General features: G+C 45.4%; 1 protein-coding gene across 1 annotated transcript; it reads right to left on the reverse strand.

Annotated features, from left to right (window-relative positions):
- Positions 1-10,646: 10,646 nt before the first annotated feature.
- LOC109878361 (protocadherin beta-15-like) lies at positions 10,647-18,199 on the reverse strand. Its single transcript, XM_020470619.2, has 4 exons — positions 15,332-18,199; positions 12,362-12,420; positions 12,102-12,217; positions 10,647-11,593 (listed from the first exon to the last, which is right to left on the reverse strand). The coding sequence occupies exons 1-4, from the start codon at positions 17,858-17,860 to the stop codon at positions 11,238-11,240; spliced, it is 3,060 nt and encodes a 1,019-aa protein (XP_020326208.2). The 5' UTR covers positions 17,861-18,199; the 3' UTR covers positions 10,647-11,237.
- Positions 18,200-18,633: the final 434 nt, after the last annotated feature.

Below are 18,633 nucleotides of genomic sequence, written 5' to 3' on the forward strand. Positions count from 1 at the left end.
TAAAGTTGCACTTCCTACGGCTTCCACTAGATGTCAACCGTCTTTAGAAACTTGAATGAGGATTCTACTATAAAGGAGGGGCTCATGAGACCTCTTTGAGTCAATGGTCTGGCAGAGTGCCTTGGTCTCATGACGCATGCTCCCGACAGAGTTACCTCTCTTTCCAGTGCTTTTCTGAAGACAAAGGAATTCTCCGGTTGGAACATTATTGATGTTTTGTGTTAAAAATATCCTAAAGATTGTTTCTATACATCATTTGACATGTTTCTAAAGGACTGTTACGGAACTTTTCGAGTTTTTGTCTAGATGAAGTGCCTGCGCCTCATGTATTACTGGGCTGAACACACTAACAACAAGTGGCTATTTGGACATAAATGACGGACTTTATGGAACTTTATGGAACAAATCAGTCATTTATTGTCGACCTGGGATTCCTGGGAGTGCCTTCTGATGAAGATCATCAAAGGTAAGTGAATATTTATGGTGTTGTTTCTAACTTTGTTGACTCCAAAATGTTGATATTCCTCTGGTTGTGTTGGGTTCTGAGCGCCGTTCTCAGATTGTTTTTTTCCGTAAAGTTTTTTGAAATCTTACACAGCGTGTCACGCCCTGACCTTAGTTATCTTAGTTTTCTTTATTATTTTGGTTAGGTCAGGGTGTGACAAGGGTGGTTTGTTTAGTTTTTGTTCTGTCTAGGGTTTTTGTATATCTTTGGGGTTTTAATATGTCGCTGCGCCTTGGTCTCCTCCTTATGACGACCGTGACAGAATAACCCACCAAACCAGGACCAAGCAGCGTGAAAAGGAGGAACAGCGCTTAATGGGGAAATGGACCTGGGAGGAGATATTAGATGGAGCAGGACCCTGGACACAGCCAGGGGAGCATCGCCGTCCTAAGGAGGAGTTAGAGGCAGCGAAAGTGGAACAGCGATACTACGAGGAGAAATACCGGAGAATAGAGGAACAGCGACGATATGAAGGTACACTTACTGGTCAGGCACCGTGTTCTACGGTAGAGCGCACGGTGTCTCCAGTGCGCTATTCTAGCCCGGTGCGCACTATTCCAGCTCCTCGCATTGGCCGGGCTAGAATGGGCATCCAGCCAGGAAGGAGGGTGCCGGCTCAGTGCTCCTGGTCTCCAGTATACCTCTTTGGACCAGGATATCCTGCGCCGGCTCTGTATACTGTGTCTCCGGTGAGTCTGCACAGCCCAGTGCGTCCTGTGCCAGCGTGTCCGATTTCAAAAATGCTTTACAGCGAAAGCACCACATATGATTATGTTAGGTCATAGCCAAGTCGAAAAAATACACAGCCATTTTTCCAGCCGAAGATAGGAGTCACAAAAAGCACAAATATAGATAAAATGAATCACTAACCTTTGATGATCTTCATCAGATGACACTCATAGGATATAATGTTACACAATACATCTGTGTTTTGTTCGATAATATGCATATTTATATCCAAAAATCTCAGTTTACATTGGCGCCTTACGTGCAGTAATGTTTTGATTGCAAAACATCCTGTGATTTTGCAAAAATACTCGTAATAACATTGATAAAATACACAAGTGTTATTCACAGAATTAAAGACAGACTTCTCCTTAATGCAACCACTGTGTCACGGTTGTCATAAGGAGGAGACCAAGGCGCAGCGTGATAAGCGTACATTCCATTTTATTAAACGAATGCAACACTGAACAAAACTATACAAAATAACAAAACGAACAGTGAAGCAATATGACTAGTGCGAACAGGCAACTAAACATAGAATAATAACCCACAAAACCATTACGCCCTGTTCCTGAGTCTGATAATTATCTGTACAAAACAGTTAATCTGATAATACTTGTGGATTATTTAAAAAAACTTGATATACATTACTAGTCAAAAGTTTAGACACACCCACTCTTTCAAGGGTTTTTCTTTATTTTGACCATTTTCTACATTTTAGAATAATTGTGAAGACATCAAAACTATGAAATAACACATATGAAATCATGTAGTAACCAAACAATTTTTTTACAAATCAAAATACAGTTGAAGTCGGAAGTTTACATACACCTGAGCCAAATACGTTTAAACTCAGTTTTTCACAATTCCTGACATTTAATCCCTGCCGTAGGTCAGGTAGGATCCCCACTTTATTTAAAAAATGTGAAATGTCAGAATAGTAGTAAGAGAGAATGATTTACTTCAGCTTTTATTTCTTTCATCACATTCCCAGTGGGTCAGAAGTTTACATACACACAATTAATATTTGGTAGCATTGCCTTTAAATTGTTTAACTTGGGTCAAACGTTTTGGGTAGCCTTCCACAAGCGTCCCACAATAAGTTGGATGAATTTTATCCAATTCCTCCTGACAGAGCTGGTGTAACTGAGTCAGGTTTGTAGGCCTCGCACACGCTTTTCAGTTTTGCCCACACATTTTCTATCGGATTGCAGTCAGGGCTCTATGATGGCCACTCCAATACCTTGACTTTGTTGTCCTTAAGCCATTTTGCAACAACTTTGGAAGTATGCTTGGGGTCATTGTATATTTCGAAGACCCATTTGCGTCCAAGCTTTAAATGATGTCTTGAGATGTTGATTCAATATATCCACATAATTTTCCCACCTTATTATGCCATCTATTTTGTGAAGTGCACCAGTCCCTCCTGCAGCAAAGCACTCCCACAACATGATGCTGCCACCTCCGTGCTTCACGGTTGGTATGGTGTTCTCCGGCTTGCAAGCCTCCCCATTAACCCATGGTGGTTTTGAGCAGCATTTTTTTCCTTGCTGAGCAGCCTTTCAGGTTATGTCGATATAGGACTCGTTTTACTGTGGATATAGATACTTTTGTACCTGTTTCCTCCAGCATCTTCACAAGGTCCTTTGCTGTTGTTCTGGGATTGATTTGCACTTTTCGCACCAAAATACGTTAATCTCAGAACGCGTCTCCCTCCTGAGTGGTATGATGGCTGTGTGGTCCCATGGTGTTTATACTTGCGCACTATTGTTTTTACAGATGAACATGGTACCTTCAGGTGTTTGGAAATTGCTCCCAAGGATGAACCAGACATGTGGAGGTCTATAATTTTTTTCTGAGGACTTGGCTGATTTCTTTTGATTTCCCATGATGTCAAGAAGCAAAGAGGCACTGAGTTTAAAGGAGGGAATTGAAATACATCCACAGTTACACCTCCAACTGACTCGAATTATGTCAATTAGCCTATCAGAAGCTTCTAAAGCCATAACATAATTATCTGGAATTTTCCAAGCTGTTTAAAGGCACAGTCAACTTTGGTGTATGTAAACTTCTGACCCACTGGAATTATGATACAGTGAAATAATCTGTCTGTTAACAATTATTGGAAAAATGACTTGTGTCATGCACAAAGTAGATGTCCTAACCGACTTGCCAAAACTATAGTTTGTTAACAAGAAATTTGTGGAGTGGTTGAGAAACTAGTTTTAATGACTCCAACCTAAGTATATGTAAACTTCTGACTTCAACAATATATTTTATGTTTGAGACTCTTCTAAGCAGCCACCCTTTGCCTTGATGACAGCTTTGCACATTATTGGCATTCTCTCTACCAGCTTCATGAGGTAGTTACCTGGAAAGCTTTTCAAAAAAAGGTGTGCCTTGTTAAAAGTTAATATGTGGAATTTCTTTCCTTCTTAATGCGTTTGAGCTAATCAGTTGTGTTGAGACAAGGTAGGGGTTATATACAGAAGATTCGGTAAAAGACCAAGTCCATATTATGGCAAGAATAGCTCAAATAAGCAAAGATAATCAACAGTCCATCATTACTTTTTAAGACATGAAGGTCAATCATTCCGGAATATTTCAAGAACTTTGAACGTTTCTTCAGTCGCAAAAACCGTCAAGCGCTTTGATGAAACTGGCTCACATGAGGACCGCCACAAGAAAGGAAGACTCTGGGTTACCTCTGATGCAGAGGATGAATTCATTAGAGTTACCAGCCTCAGAAATTACAGCGCAAATAAATGCGTCACAGAGTTTAAGTAACAGACACATCTCAACATTAATGTTCAGAGGAGACTGTGTGAATCAGGCCTTCATGGTCGATTTTCTGCAAGGAAACCACTACTAAAGGACACCAATAATAATAAGAGACTTGCTTGGGCCAAGAAACACGAGCAATGGACATTAGACCGGTGGAAATCTGTCCTTTGGTCTGATGAGTCCAAATGTGAGATTTTTGGTTCCAAACGCCTTGTCTGTGAGACGCAGAGTAGGTCGACGGATGATCTCAGCATGTATGGGTCCCACCGTGAAGCATGGAGGAGGAGATGTGATGGTGTGGGGGTGCTTTGCTGTTGACATTGTAAATTATGTATTTAGAATTCCAGGCACACTTAACCAGCATGGCTACCACAGAATTCTGCCGCAATACGCCATCCCATCTGGTTTGAGCTTAGTGGGACTATCATTTGTTTTTCAACAGGACAATGACCCAAAACACACCTCCAGGCTGTGTAAAGGCTATTTGACCAAGAAGGAGAGTGATGGAGTGCCCAATTGAGATGGTTTGGGATGAGTTGGACCGCAGACTGACGGAAAAGCAGCCAACAAGTGCTCAGCATATGTGGGAACTCCTTCAAGACGGTTGGAAAAGCATTCCTAATGAAGCTGGTTGAGAGAATGCCAAGAGTGTGCAAAGCTGGCAAATGATGGCTACAATGAAGAATCTTAAATATTACATATATTTTGTATTTATTTAACACTTTTTTGGTAACTTCATGATTCCATGTATGTTATTTCATAATTTTGATGTCTTCACTATTATTCTTCAATGTAGAAAATAGTAATAATAAAGAATACCCTTTGAATGAGTAGGTGTGTCCAAATTTGGACTGGTACTGTGTGTTTTCCAGTTTTCTATGATTAAACTGAAATGGTCTACTCATTCCTTTTCAGTAGACACTTATCCAGAGCTGATTACAGCAGTGAGTTGCTTAGATTCTCATACTTTTTCATACTACTCCCCCTTGGGAATGGAACCCACAACCCTAGCATTGCAAGTGCCACGCTCTACCAACTGAGCCTCATTATCACATCAACGCAAACAACTTGATGTCTCAACGTATTCAATGCCTGTATTGTGCATTGTTTTTAATCATGTTGATGGAAAGTCTACAGGTACAAACCTAGATGTACAATACGGTAATGTACATTCGGGAAGTATTCATACATACCCCTTGTCATTTTCCACATGTTTTTACCTTGCAGCTTTATTCTAAAATAGATTCAATTCCATAATGACAAAGTGAAAACAGATTTTTAGAAATTTTGGCAAATGTTATAAAAAAAAACATTTAAAAAACTGTATTCAAACCCTTTGCTATGAGACTTGAAATTGAGCTCAGGTGCATCCTGCTTCCATTGATCATCCTTGAGGTGTTTCTACAACTTGATTAAAGTGCACCTGTGGTAAACTCTTTTGATTGGACATGATTTGGAAAGGCACACACCTGTCTATGTAAAGTCCCACAGGTGACATGTCAGTGCATGTCAGAGCAAAAACCAAGCCATGAGGTTGAAGGAATTGTCCGTAGAGCTCCAAGACAGGATGGTGTCGTGGCACTTTCAGATCATGAGAAACAAGATTCTCTGGTCTGATGAACACAAGATTGAACTCTTTGGCCTGAATTCCAGCATCATGCTGGGGGGATATTTTTCAGAGGCAGGGACTGGGAGACTAATCAGGATCGAGGGAAAGATGAACGGAGCAAAGTCTAAAGAGATCCTTGATGAAAACATGCTTCAGAGCGCTGAGGACCTCAGACCAGGGTGAATGTTCACCTTCCAACAGGACAATGACCCTAAGCACACAGCCTAGACAACGCAGGAGTGGCTTCGGGACAAGTCTCTGAATGACCTTGAATGGCCCAGGCAGAGCTCGGACTTGAACTAGCCAAAGGTGCTTCCAAAGGTGCTTCAACAGAGTACTGAGTAAAGGGTCTGAATACTTATTTAAATGGGGCTGCTGAGAGGAGGACGGCTCATAATAATGGCTGAAACGGAGCAAATGGAATAGCATTGACCACATGGAAAACACGTGTTTGATGTAGAGTATGTAAATTTGATATTTGCATTTTTTATTTGTAATACATTTGCAAAAATGTATAAAAACACATTTTTGCTTCGTCATTATGGGGACTTGTGTGTAGATTGATGAGTAAAAAAAACAAATGTAATCCATGTTTGAATAACTCTGTACTGTAACAAAATGTGGAAAACATCCAGGGGTCTGAATAATTACTGAATGCACTGTATATCAGGAAATTAAAAGTTCAAAAATGGTTGTGGCAATTGCAGATTGCCCCTTTCATTAATATAATGTATTGCAATGCTGTATGTATATATATATACAGTTTTTTCCCCCACTCTGTCACGATCTAACTTGCACTGTATTCTGTGTTATTTTGTCATCACAGGTCACTTCCTGATGAACCAGAGGATACCTCAGTCAACAGATGACTCTACAGACGACCTCTACAGATTACCGCTACAGATGACCAGCAAGCCACAAAATCCACAAACTGATATCGCCTTTCTCAAACCAATATCCAACACGTGTTAACTTCAGCAAACATATCTGTCATTTCTGAAACACAACTAGGCCTTATGTGCTGTCTGAGAGTTAGTCATGTTTGTTATTGATCTGTTCCATTATTATATTGAAGGTGTACTTTACGTGATTAAATCTTTATTGTGAAATGCAACAAGCTCTCCTATTCCATCATGTCTGCTCCTTTTCCATCTTTCTCCCTCTGTGACTGAATGGTGCCCCCTGGTGGAGATACAGCAGGTAGACCACACATACAGATCTACTGTCTTTACACTATACAGATACCTGTATGTCTAGATACATACTGCGCCATGCCTGATCACATTGGTCATGCCTTGTGAAACCACAATGTGTTTCATTCAGTTCTCTAAATGGTTTACTATCCTTGTATTCAGTCACAATAACACATATCTAGTTCATGGTGTTCCCTGCTGGTTTGAAAGAGCATTTTTGCATTTACTTTAGCTTTATGTACGTGTTTTGCTTACGTAACTATTGTTGTGGTCTCTGTGTATTTAATGGACTTTTATTGATCCAGCGATCTGAAAGAGGGAAGCTGACATGGAGGAGAATGTGTGGGGGGAGGTGAGGATGGGCTATATATTGGGGGGGGGGGTGAGGATGGGCTATGTATTGGGGGGAGGTGAGGAAGGGCTATGTATTGGGGGTGGGGGTGAGGATGGGCTATGTATTGGGGGGGGGGGGGTGAGGATGGGCTATGTATTGGGGGGGGGGGGTGAGGATGGGCTATGTATTGGGGGGAGGTGAGGAAGGGCTATGTATTGGGGGTGGGGGTGAGGATGGGCTATGTATTGGGGGGAGGTGAGGATGGGCTATGTATTGGGGGGAGGTGAGGATGGGCTATGTATTGGGGGGAGGTGAGGATGGGCTATGTATTGGGGGGAGGTGAGGAAGGGCTATGTATTGGGGGTGGGGGTGAGGATGGGCTATGTATTGGGGGGAGGTGAGGAAGGGCTATGTATTGGGGGTGGGGGTGAGGATGGGCTATGTATTGGGGGGAGGTGAGGAAGGGCTATGTATTGGGGGTGGGGGTGAGGATGGGCTATGTATTGGGGGGAGGTGAGGATGGGCTATGTATTGGGGGGAGGTGAGGAAGGGCTATGTATTGGGGGGAGGTGAGGATGGGCTATGTATTGGGGGGGGGGGGTGAGGATGGGCTATGTATTGGGGGGAGGTGAGGAAGGGCTATGTATTGGGGGTGGGGGTGAGGATGGGCTATGTATTGGGGGGAGGTGAGGATGGGCTATGTATTGGGGGGAGGTGAGGATGGGCTATGTATTGGGGGGAGGTGAGGAAGGGCTATGTATTGGGGGGAGGTGAGGATGGGCTATGTATTGGGGGGGGGGGGTGAGGATGGGCTATGTATTGGGGGGAGGTGAGGAAGGGCTATGTATTGGGGGGAGGTGAGGAAGGGCTATGTATTGGGGGTGGGGGTGAGGATGGGCTATGTATTGGGGGGAGGTGAGGAAGGGCTATGTATTGGGGGTGGGGGTGAGGATGGGCTATGTATTGGGGGGAGGTGAGGATGGGCTATGTATTGGGGGGAGGTGAGGAAGGGCTATGTATTGGGGGGAGGTGAGGAAGGGCTATGTATTGGGGGTGGGGGTGAGGATGGGCTATGTATTGGGGGGAGGTGAGGAAGGGCTATGTATTGAGGGTGGGGGTGAGGATGGGCTATGTATTGGGGGGAGGTGAGGATGGGCTAAGTTTTGGGGAGATGAACAGTATGTTTATGGGGAGGAGGTAGGTACAGTATGATGAGAGGAGAAGAACATTGTACCGCGCAGAAGAAGCCCCATGGCTCACAGAGCTGCTGGATGTACACATTGTGTAATGAGACAGACTGTAGGTGTTCCCTCTGAGGTTCAGGTGAAGAGGCTTGACTAGGCCTCAATAAGGTCAAGACTTTATGTCCTGAAGGGAAATGCAATTTAGCAGCCCTCGTCATTATGAATGTGGGGTACTTTGTTTATTAGACCATGAGAAGAATGCCTGTTTGTTCATGCATCCTATGGAACGCAACACTGCTTCAGAATCATTCGAACCATGAAATCTACTAAACAACATCCCAGCATTTTATACCAGGCTATGGTTTCCATTCATAGACACATCTTGTTTGCTGATATTTTAGTGGGTGTGAAAAATTGTATGCCTCTATTTTTCAAGCTGATACAGTAGCTCCACGTGCCATATCACGCTGATTGAAATGATGTCTAGCTGACCTGTAACTCCAGCCCTGCTATACCGTCCCTATGGTCTCCTCCTCCTCTCCAGCCCTGCTATACCGTCCCTATGGTTCTCCTCCTCCTCTCCAGCCCTGCTATACCATCCCTATGGTTCTCCTCCTCCTCTCCAGCCCTGCTATATCGTCCCTATGGTTCTCCTCCTCCCAGCCCTGCTATACTGTCCCTATGGTTCTCCTCCTCCTCTCCAGCCCTGCTATACCATCCCTATGGTTCTCCTCCTCCTCTCCAGCCCTGTGGTTAGAGAGTTGGACTAGTAACCGAAAGGTTGCAAGTTCAAACCCCCGAGCTGACAAGGTACAAATCTGTCGTTCTGCCCCTGAACAGGCAGTTAACCCACTGTTCCTAGGCCGTCATTGAAAATAAGAATTTGTTCTTAGCTGACTTGCCTGGTTAAATAAAGGTAAAATTAAAAATTTAATTAAAATGGTTCTCCTCCTCCTCTCCAGCCCTGCTATACCGTCCCTATGGTTCTCCTCCTCCTCTCCAGCCCTGCTATACCGTCCCTATGGTTCTCCTCCTCCTCTCCAGCCCTGCTATACCATCCCTATGGTTCTCCTCCTCCTCTCCAGCCCTGCTATACTGTCCCTATGGTTCTCCTCCTCCTCTCCAGCCCTGCTATACTGTCCCTATGGTTCTCCTCCTCCCAGCCCTGCTATACTGTCCCTATGGTTCTCCTCTTCCTCTCCAGCCCTGCTATACCGTCCCTATGGTTCTCCTCCTCCTCTCCAGCCCTGCTATACCGTCCCTATGGTTCTCCTCCTCCTCTCCAGCCCTGCTATACTGTCCCTATGGTTCTCCTCCTCCTCTCCAGCCCTGCTATACTGTCCCTATGGTTCTCCTCCTCCCAGCCCTGCTATACTGTCCCTATGGTTCTCCTCTTCCTCTCCAGCCCTGCTATACCGTCCCTATGGTTCTCCTCCTCCTCTCCAGCCCTGCTATACCGTCCCTATGGTTCTCCTCCTCCTCTCCAGCCCTGCTATACTGTCCCTATGGTTCTCCTCCTCCTCTCCAGCCCTGCTATACTGTCCCTATGGTTCTCCTCCTCCTCTCCAGCCCTGCTATACTGTCCCTATGGTTCTCCTCCTCCCAGCCCTGCTATACTGTCCCTATGGTTCTCCTCCTCCCAGCCCTGCTATACTGTCCCTATGGTTCTCCTCCTCCTCTCCAGCCGGACAGAAGGTTTACACTACAGATCCAGAAGCGTCTTGCCTCCATGGAGACTGTCTCCTTATTAAGATCATTATTTTCAGTCTGTGGCACCTGCCAACCTAATTACTCTTCTGGATCCGGCTGATACTCATCTGTTGACATTCGGAACTCATTCCCCGGGATTTTAAAAGGAAAAGTGCATGGAGAGAGGATGGAAGAACTGTTGGCAGATTTCGTCCAGGTGTGGCATTTAATCTCCCAGCCCAGTCCCACTGTCTTTAATTAAAATTATATTCTGTTTATTCAGTTAAGGAACCTCGACCATTCTCTGAGGCCAAATGGAAATGCTAGCACTCCAATGGGCATGTACTGGCATTTTACTAGGTTTATTCCTTGCCACAGCTGACCGTAACAGAAAGCTTTCCCCGGTGTTAGTGCGCCTTGCATCTTTTTTACCCTAAAACAATTTCCCAACTTTAAAGTGGATGTGTGACTGATGCTCATTGACATTGAAAAGGTTTCTCAATCAATTTATCCCATCCTCAGAATTAAACCTGTTTGGGGGAAGCTGGCGATGACATGAGCATCATCGGCTCAACAGAGCAGGACCCATACTTGATACATGAGGAAGAAGAGCGTATTATGAGAAAAAATACTTTATTCTCAGAAATGTATATACAATATTTGTGTTGGGGAGATGACTGTTTAAGCATTTGTGGATCACCTGCATCACAAATGCAGTTTGCATATCTACAGGTATATTCATACATATTCTCACAAGTTCCGCTGAACAGAAACATACATTTCAAACCGTTTTAGATTAATAACCGCAACCTGGTTATTTGTGTCCGTTTTTGTAAACATTCAAAACTAGAATTGATATTTATAACAACGTGCAAAGCGCTGTCCAATCTTAGGCTAATTGGATATTTCTCATCATTTTTCTTTGCTCCAGGCTGATTGTCAAAACAATAAATAATAACAATAACACATGTTATCAAATGAAAATCAGACTGTGGAAAACATGTGACAGTAATGTATACAAAATAACAATGGCCAACAGTGGCAGATCTTAAACGGTTTAATGATCACTCTTCTTGGATTCATCCATCCATCTCCCTCTTCCCATTGGCATGGAGGTCGAACATTGATTTATTCATTCCTCCGTTTGTACACATGTTTCATGAATTCAGTCATGAATGAATCCTTTTCATTTAACTCTCTGTCCCTCCCACTATTAATCGTTATATAGGTCGTTGTTGATGACGGCTGCTGCTGCTTCTGTCCGGGGCTCGTAGTTGTGGATGAAGCGCCTCTTCTTGCCGAAGGTGGAGAAGGAGTTGTGGACATCCAGCTCGCTGCGGTGGTGGGTGGCTGCTGGCCTCAGCGTGCACAGAGCCGACGGCGTGCCAGGGATGTACACGTTGTGTTGGTAGTCTGGAGGTGGCTGGGGGTGAGGGTGAGGATGGGGATGAGGGGGGAGTGGAGGTTGCTGAGGCTGCTGGGGTTGGGGCTGTTGCTGGGGTGGAGGGGTGCACCGAGGGGTGCAGCAGCAAGGAGGAGGGCCAGTGGCAGGAGGAGACATCTTGTAGTCTATGGAAGAAGAAACATAATGTTGATTAATATACTGTATGACTGAAATCAAGGATAGTACAGACACACACGTAAACGCTGTGGAAGTAGTGCTTATGTAGTCATAACAATTTTTTTTAAATAAAGGAGAGTCGGACACTCTAGGAGCTCAGATGCTAAAATAATTATGTCCAACGTTTCGACAGACAAGCTGTCTTCATCAGGGCTCATAACATAGCTGCTCATTGTCTGTTTGCTATTATCCAGGGAGAGGTATTAGCTCTCTCCCTCTCTCTCTCTCTCTCTCTGTGTGTGTGTGTGTGTGTGTGTGTGTGTGTGTGTGTGTGTGTGTGTGTGTGTGTGTGTGTGTGTGTGTGTGTGTGTGTGTGTGTGTGTGTGTGTGTGTGTGTGTGTGTGTGTGTGTGTGTGTGTGTGTGTGTGTGTGTGTGTGTGTGTGTGTGTGTGCGTGCGTGCGTGTGCATGTGTGTGTGTGTGTGTGTGTGTGTTTCAAGCCCAGGCCCTCACGTGCCCCTCATGTGGGTGCCCCAGGTCCAGTACTGGCCCGTCATGGGTGTCATGTAGTTCTCTGGGTCTCCATGCATGGCCTTCCTCATCAGAGTGCCGTCCATGTTGATAGAGTTATAGCTGCGGAGGATATAGATCCATCCATGAAGAATCACATAATATGTTCTGGCATGACCACACACAAGTCATTCATTAATAACATGCTGTCTCAAAGACCGGTATGCTGAGGTAGTTGGAAGTGTACATGTCAAAGGTGACTGTTACCTTTTCAGAGAGGACTTCTGGTTCTTTGGGAGGGTCCAGTCGGTGTTTGGTTGCTTGAGCTATAGATTAAGAGAGAAAATACGATCTTAAAACCACATGTCTAAAAACCTTGTTAAAGAGATGAGCTTTGACACTAATAGGGATTCAATGTTTTCTCAGTAAATATTAGTAGAGTTCTATTCATTTGCATATTCTACATTATATTCATGTCACTTTAAAGGATCAGTGCAGTCAGAAACGTGATGTTCCTGTGTTTTATATATATTTCCACACTATGAGGTTGGAATAATACTGTGAAATTGTTAAAATGATGATAATGCCCTTTTAGTGTAAGAACTTTGTTTGTGGTGGGATGGTTTTTGGCCTGCCAGGTGACATCACCATGTAATAAATTAGTTAATAGACCAATAAGAGAGTTCCAAACCTCTCTGCTGATAACATCTAGTTTTTAGTTTCCCCCTCCCCAGAAATGTATCTTTGCTAAAAAAGCTATTTTTGTCTCCTTTTGACCATTTTAATTTAAACAATGCATTTAAACACGCAGAGTAAGGTACTTAATTGTAACCCAGAAATGACGTGATATTGAAATTGAATGCTGAATTGGACATTTAAGGAACGGATGTCTAAATGAATTCGGGAAATTATATTTTTTTCCATGGAGCTTGACTGCCTCCCTGTGGCCTTTTTTCAGAAGGCAGCGAGGATGTGCGCTGTGCCTTGAGCAATGACTCGCCTGTCATTTATTTCGCTTTCATCCACTGCAGCACAACACAGCAGGGGAGGGGACGGGCACTCCGGAGTGATATGTATTCCGGGAATAAGTCTCATAGTGCGGATTCCATGCTCTATTAATTCACTATTATTAGAATCGGTATTGAAAATACATTCCGCGCCAGCTCTGCATAAAAAACAATTAGAACCCAACCGGGATGAAACGAAAACACCATTTTAATATTCAAAGGAAACCGTGGGACTCAGGAAATTAATACAATTTTACACCTAATTGTTTTTTTGTGTTTTATGTATAATTTTTCACATGAATATTGCCCTGATTCTCCGAGAAGATCAGCTTTGAATTATGTATTGCTGAGAGGCGAGAAAAGTTGTGCCGTCCTTGCAGCTTTACCCACTTATCTAGGTCGTCTCAGCTGATCAGTCTGTTTCACAGAACAGTTGACCTGTGAGTAGGGGAGGCCTAATCTGTCTCCTCTTTCACCTTCAATGTATGTATTTTTTATCACCCTGCTGAGATTACACTATGCCGACATGTAGGTCTACATACAACATGGATATGGTTGTCAATAGGCTATATAACTATCCCACTGTTTAGTTGGTAAGTCTTTGAGCTGGTATCGTGTCATCCGCAGATCCGCTGCATGCTGTGCACCCATCCAATTTGACTCATATGGGAGAGTGACTCTCGGCGAACTCAGGGGTGATTTAAGGGAACCAATTAACGTCATCAAGGACACCAAGCCCCTGGAGGGACATAGCTACGAGCAGAACAATCAGCATGACCTCGAATCAAGCTCTTTATATGTCCAGAGGTGTTCCTGCTATGAATTGGACTGACATTGTTAGTCTACAGTCTAGAGGAGATGGGATATTCTAGGAAGAAAAGGGTCCCTTTATCCGTCACTGTCTGCATACATTGTGTCAGATTATAGAGATGTACACTGGGCAATACGCACATCACATTCACGGTTTGCCGGTCCAATCTAGTGACTCCGACAACACAGTCTCGCCTTCCTCTCTCTCTCTCCGTCCCTCCGTCCCTCCCCCCCCCCCCCCCCACCCTTCCTTCGCTCAGGACAAAACACTGATCCACATCTCTCTCCTCGCCGGGGCAATCTACAGGCGCGCCACGTCCCAGCCAGGGCCATGCCCCCCCCCCCCCTCATCCCCCCTACCCCTTCTCCTCCCCAGTACCCCAGAAACCAGCCATTTGCCATTTTTCATCAATAATGGACGCAACTCCCTTTCGTATGCTCCGCGTTGTGTGCAGTATAACGGCTCGACCGTGTCTGTGCCCTTGAGGCATTGTAAGTGAGGTGATCTGTCCAAACAAATGAGAGGTGGACGATTCTCCAGAACGGTCGTTGACAGCATACTTTAGCCCAGAAAAGTGGAGTTCTATTTCCGAGATGGGCTATCATTCACCTTGTCTGTCAGCCGTTAACCTTGTACTTATGGTAAAAACTCTATTCGCAGACACTACTAGAAATCAATTCCAACTGGTGGTTTCTGAAGGAAAAGTATGGGCGATGTCTTTCTCGTCGTATCACATAGCAGGAGACAGAACATGCAATGACATTGATTGTATGCTACCACACCAATACACAAGCATACAAACGTTATGGGATTTGTCATTTACTATATTACTTGGAAAATGTTTTCAAAATAACAATGGACAAATCATGATCATAGACAGCTCAAATAGCGTATAAACAATTGATTAGGGATCGATGTATAAGCATCGAAACAAACAGGACTGGGGTTGATTCATCTCCGTTGCTCTGTGAAACGGATATTTCTGGCAGACGGTTCTGTTCTGTGCGCGACGAGAGAGACATAAGACACAACTAGCTCATTCATATTCCTTTCATAGCCTCTGTGAATAGAATATCCACTCTCTTATTATAAAAACTAAATATTTTATCGCGTCGTTACTGTAGGTCTATAACTAAGGTATAAACACTAACAGGAATGGAAGATAAACATGTGTAGGTTGCATTAGTAGAGAATTTTACTCAGCCTGATGAATATTGACCTCTGAATATTGTGTCGTTCAAGTTCACTCAGATAAAGTCACATTGCCGCATGTATGATTTCCCCTTTATTAGATATCATGTGAAGTACTTGACTATGTTTTAAACAAAAATGGGCATTGCCACACAGTATACGTGAAAGTATAAGTGAAGGGGATAAATGATTTATATAAATGTGCTAACACATTCACTCTCACTTTACCTCATTCGGAGTGGTGGCTCTGGAATTGTTATTCGCGGATGCGCTCCGGTTGTGCGCGCTCCAAGCAAAGTTGTCTGCCCCCTTTGTCTCGTTGTTCCTCGAGGTCCTGCTGGGGCTGCACGGCTTTAGGAACATAAAGTCACTCTTACCTGACTCGGGGGTCAGACACACTTTATAGCAGTAGGCTTGGGACAGAGTCCCGCTGCCATTTACCTCCATGCAGTTGGTAGGCACTTTAGCCCCGGTGGAGATTTGCAGGTTCAGGTTAGATTTTTTGAATACCTCGGGGGGTGGCTCTGGCTGGTAGCCCCCGCAGCAGCAGGCGAAGGGAGGGAGGCTGTACCCGCTGAGTGTGTCTTTGTCCTTGTAACATTTGACCGCAGCCAGCACAATAATAGCCACCAGGAAGATTAGCGAGATGGTGCTCAGTGACACGATCAAGTAGAGGGCGAGGTTGGAGGGGGGCTGCGGGCTCAGAGTGAGGTCGCCGAAATCAGACAGGGACTCGGGCACGTTCTCGACCACGGAGAGGAGGATGGAGACGGTGGCGGAGAGAGGCGGCTGGCCGTTGTCCTTGACCAGGATGACGAGTCTCTGCCTCGTAGCGTCCTTATCCACGATCCGGCGAATTGTCCTGATTTCTCCTGTGTAGAGGGCGACACTAAACAGCCCCGGGTCCGTAGCCTGGAGCACCTGGTAGGAGATGCGGGAGTTCTGTCCTGCGTCCGCATCTAGCGCAGTGATCTTGATTACTAGGTACCCCGCATCCACTGACCTCGGGACCACCTCTGTTGCTACAGTCCCGTTCTTGGGCAAGGGGGAGACGATGACCGGAGAGTTGTCGTTCTGGTCCAATACGAACACATTTACTGTGATATTACTGCTGAGTGGGGGGAAACCGGCGTCCTGCGCCTGCACCCGTATCTGAAAGTTCCTTAGCTGCTCGTAGTCAAAGGAGCGCAGCGCGTAGATGTTTCCGTTGTCCGAGTTGATGGAGACGTAAGTGGACACGGGCATGCCATGGATCTGACCCTCTAGAATCGAGTAGGACAGATAGGCGTTCTGATTAGAATCGGGGTCGAAAGCAGTGACTGAGCAAATGGATGCTCCCGGGGCGTTATTCTCAGTCACATAAACGGTGTATAATGGCTGGGCGAAGCGCGGGGGGTTGTCGTTAATGTCAGACACTTGGACGAGGATGGTTTTCCTCGTGGAGAGCGACGGGGAGCCCAGGTCCCGGGCCGTGAGGGTGATGTTGTACTCGGAGAAAGCTTCTCTGTCGAGAAACTCACTAGTCATCAGAGTGTAGTAGTTCTTAAAAGAAGAGTGGAGCTGGAAGGGGACGTTGCTGGGGATCTGGCAGTGCACATTCCCGTTCTCTCCCGAGTCCCGGTCCATGACGCTTATAACGGCTATCACCGTTCCCGGTGGCGAATCCTCCTGGACAGGCGTGGACACGGAGGTGAGGATGACTTCCGGCGCGTTGTCATTCACATCTAAGATATCCACCAGTACCTTACTGTGCACGGCCACTGCGGAGGGACCCCTGTCTTTAGCCTGCACATACAGCTCATACACACTCGCTTTCTCATAGTCCACAATCCCCTTCACTCGGATCTCACCTGTGTACTGGTCTACGCTGAACAGCTCGCGCACTTTGAGTGGTGCGTGCCCACTGAATGCATAGGACACCTCCCCGTTCGCACCCTCGTCCAAATCAGTAGCATTTAGCTTCAGCACTAATGTCCCTCTCCGTGCGTTTTCTACCAGGCTCGCCCGGTAAACAGACTGGTCGAAAACGGGCACGTTATCGTTGGCATCCAGCACCGTGATGGTGATGAGAGCTGTGCCCGAGCGCTCAGGCGACCCCCCGTCCACAGATGTGAGCACCATCTCTTGCGTCTTCTGCTGCTCCCGGTCCAGTGGGGTCTCCAGAACTAGCTCGGCAAATTTGCTCCCATCATTACGCGTCTGGATGTTCAGCACAAAGTGTTCGTTGGAGCTCAGCTGGTAGGAGCGGAGCGAATTGGTGCCCACGTCCTGGTCCTGCGCACTTTCCAACGGGAACCGAGACCCGGGCGCCGCCGACTCTGTAATCTCCAGATTAAACTCGCTCCATGGGAAATTGGGAGAGTTGTCATTCACATCCAAAATCTCCACCTCCACTCGGTACAGTTCTAACGGATTCTCGATCACCACTTGCAAGTGCAAGAAGCAGCTCGGACTCCGTTCACACAGTTCCTCGCGGTCAATCTTCTCGTTAACGAACAAAATACCGTTTTCCAGATTCACTTCTAAGTATTGTTTTTTGGCCCCGGATACAATCCGAAACCGACGAGAGGATAGCTTGGCTACATCCAAGCCCAGGTCATCGGCGATATTACCGACAAAAGCTCCGTGCTCCAACTCCTCGGGGATAGAGTACCGAATCTGTGCGAGAACCAGGTCTACCACACAATTGCACACCAGCAGGCACCCCACCAGCCCGGTTAACGGTGTCCACCGGGTGCTCACGAGCCTGTGCGCCATTTCATACGCGCACCAGAAAATCGTCAAGAGTGAAAACAGCACAGAATGAGTTTACCCGTCATTGCACTTTATAAAATGATTTGTCGATTTGTTTCCAGTTGTTGTAGAAACAAATAAAAAGGCCAGACTTCCTATCAGATTACTCCATTACGCAAGTACAATATACTTTCATCAAATTATTGCATTTTAGAATAATATAAAACGGGAACGTAAACTTGGATGATATGAGTAAAGCGTCTCTGCTCCACGCGCGCAGTAGCAGTGTATGAGCGGGGGAGGCTCGCACTATGATTTCCCAGTGTATTAGATATTCCGAGAAGCCGATGGGGAAGTGTGTGTGTGTGCGTGCGTGTGTGTGTTAGGAGAGGTAAGGGTCCGTGGCTACGCCCAGCACTATATTGGAGGACGACGACATGAGAGCAGCGACTAATTACAGTAGCACGGTTAACCCTTTATCTGGCGCGGCTCCTCGGAGCGATTAGAGACGCGACAACAGCGTCACTTTCATTCGAGACATCAGGGGCAGATTTGGATTAGGGGTAAATCACTTTCCATCGAGGGTGTCGTTTTCTAGTTATTTCACGCAGATTTCAAAGGTCTCTTCCGGCACATGGTCCTTCAGGCCTTTAAAATAAAACCATTTATAAAAACACAGTGTTGGGAATACAACTATAACCACAACTAAAAAGGCTCTTCTTGTATCATATAGCTATTGGCCAGTAGGTCTACATGGGATTGCAAATAGGGTTTCTTTGAAAATTAATGACCAAAAT

The sequence above is a fragment of the Oncorhynchus kisutch genome, linkage group LG15 (genome assembly GCF_002021735.2).
Source record: "Oncorhynchus kisutch isolate 150728-3 linkage group LG15, Okis_V2, whole genome shotgun sequence".
Classification (NCBI taxonomy): domain Eukaryota; kingdom Metazoa; phylum Chordata; class Actinopteri; order Salmoniformes; family Salmonidae; genus Oncorhynchus; species Oncorhynchus kisutch.

Excerpts from the sequence above, each read along its gene's own strand:
- LOC109878361 (XM_020470619.2), bottom strand. The coding sequence starts at position 17,860 with ATGGCGCACAGGCTCGTGAGCACCCGGTGGACACCGTTAACCGGGCTG. Across the intron at positions 12,421-15,331 it reads GAGCCACCACTCCGAATGAG|CTCAAGCAACCAAACACCGA; the intron begins GTAAAGTGAGAG and ends CTTAATCTATAG. Across the intron at positions 11,594-12,101 it reads CTGGGGCACCCACATGAGGG|ACTACAAGATGTCTCCTCCT; the intron begins GCACGTGAGGGC and ends CTTCTTCCATAG.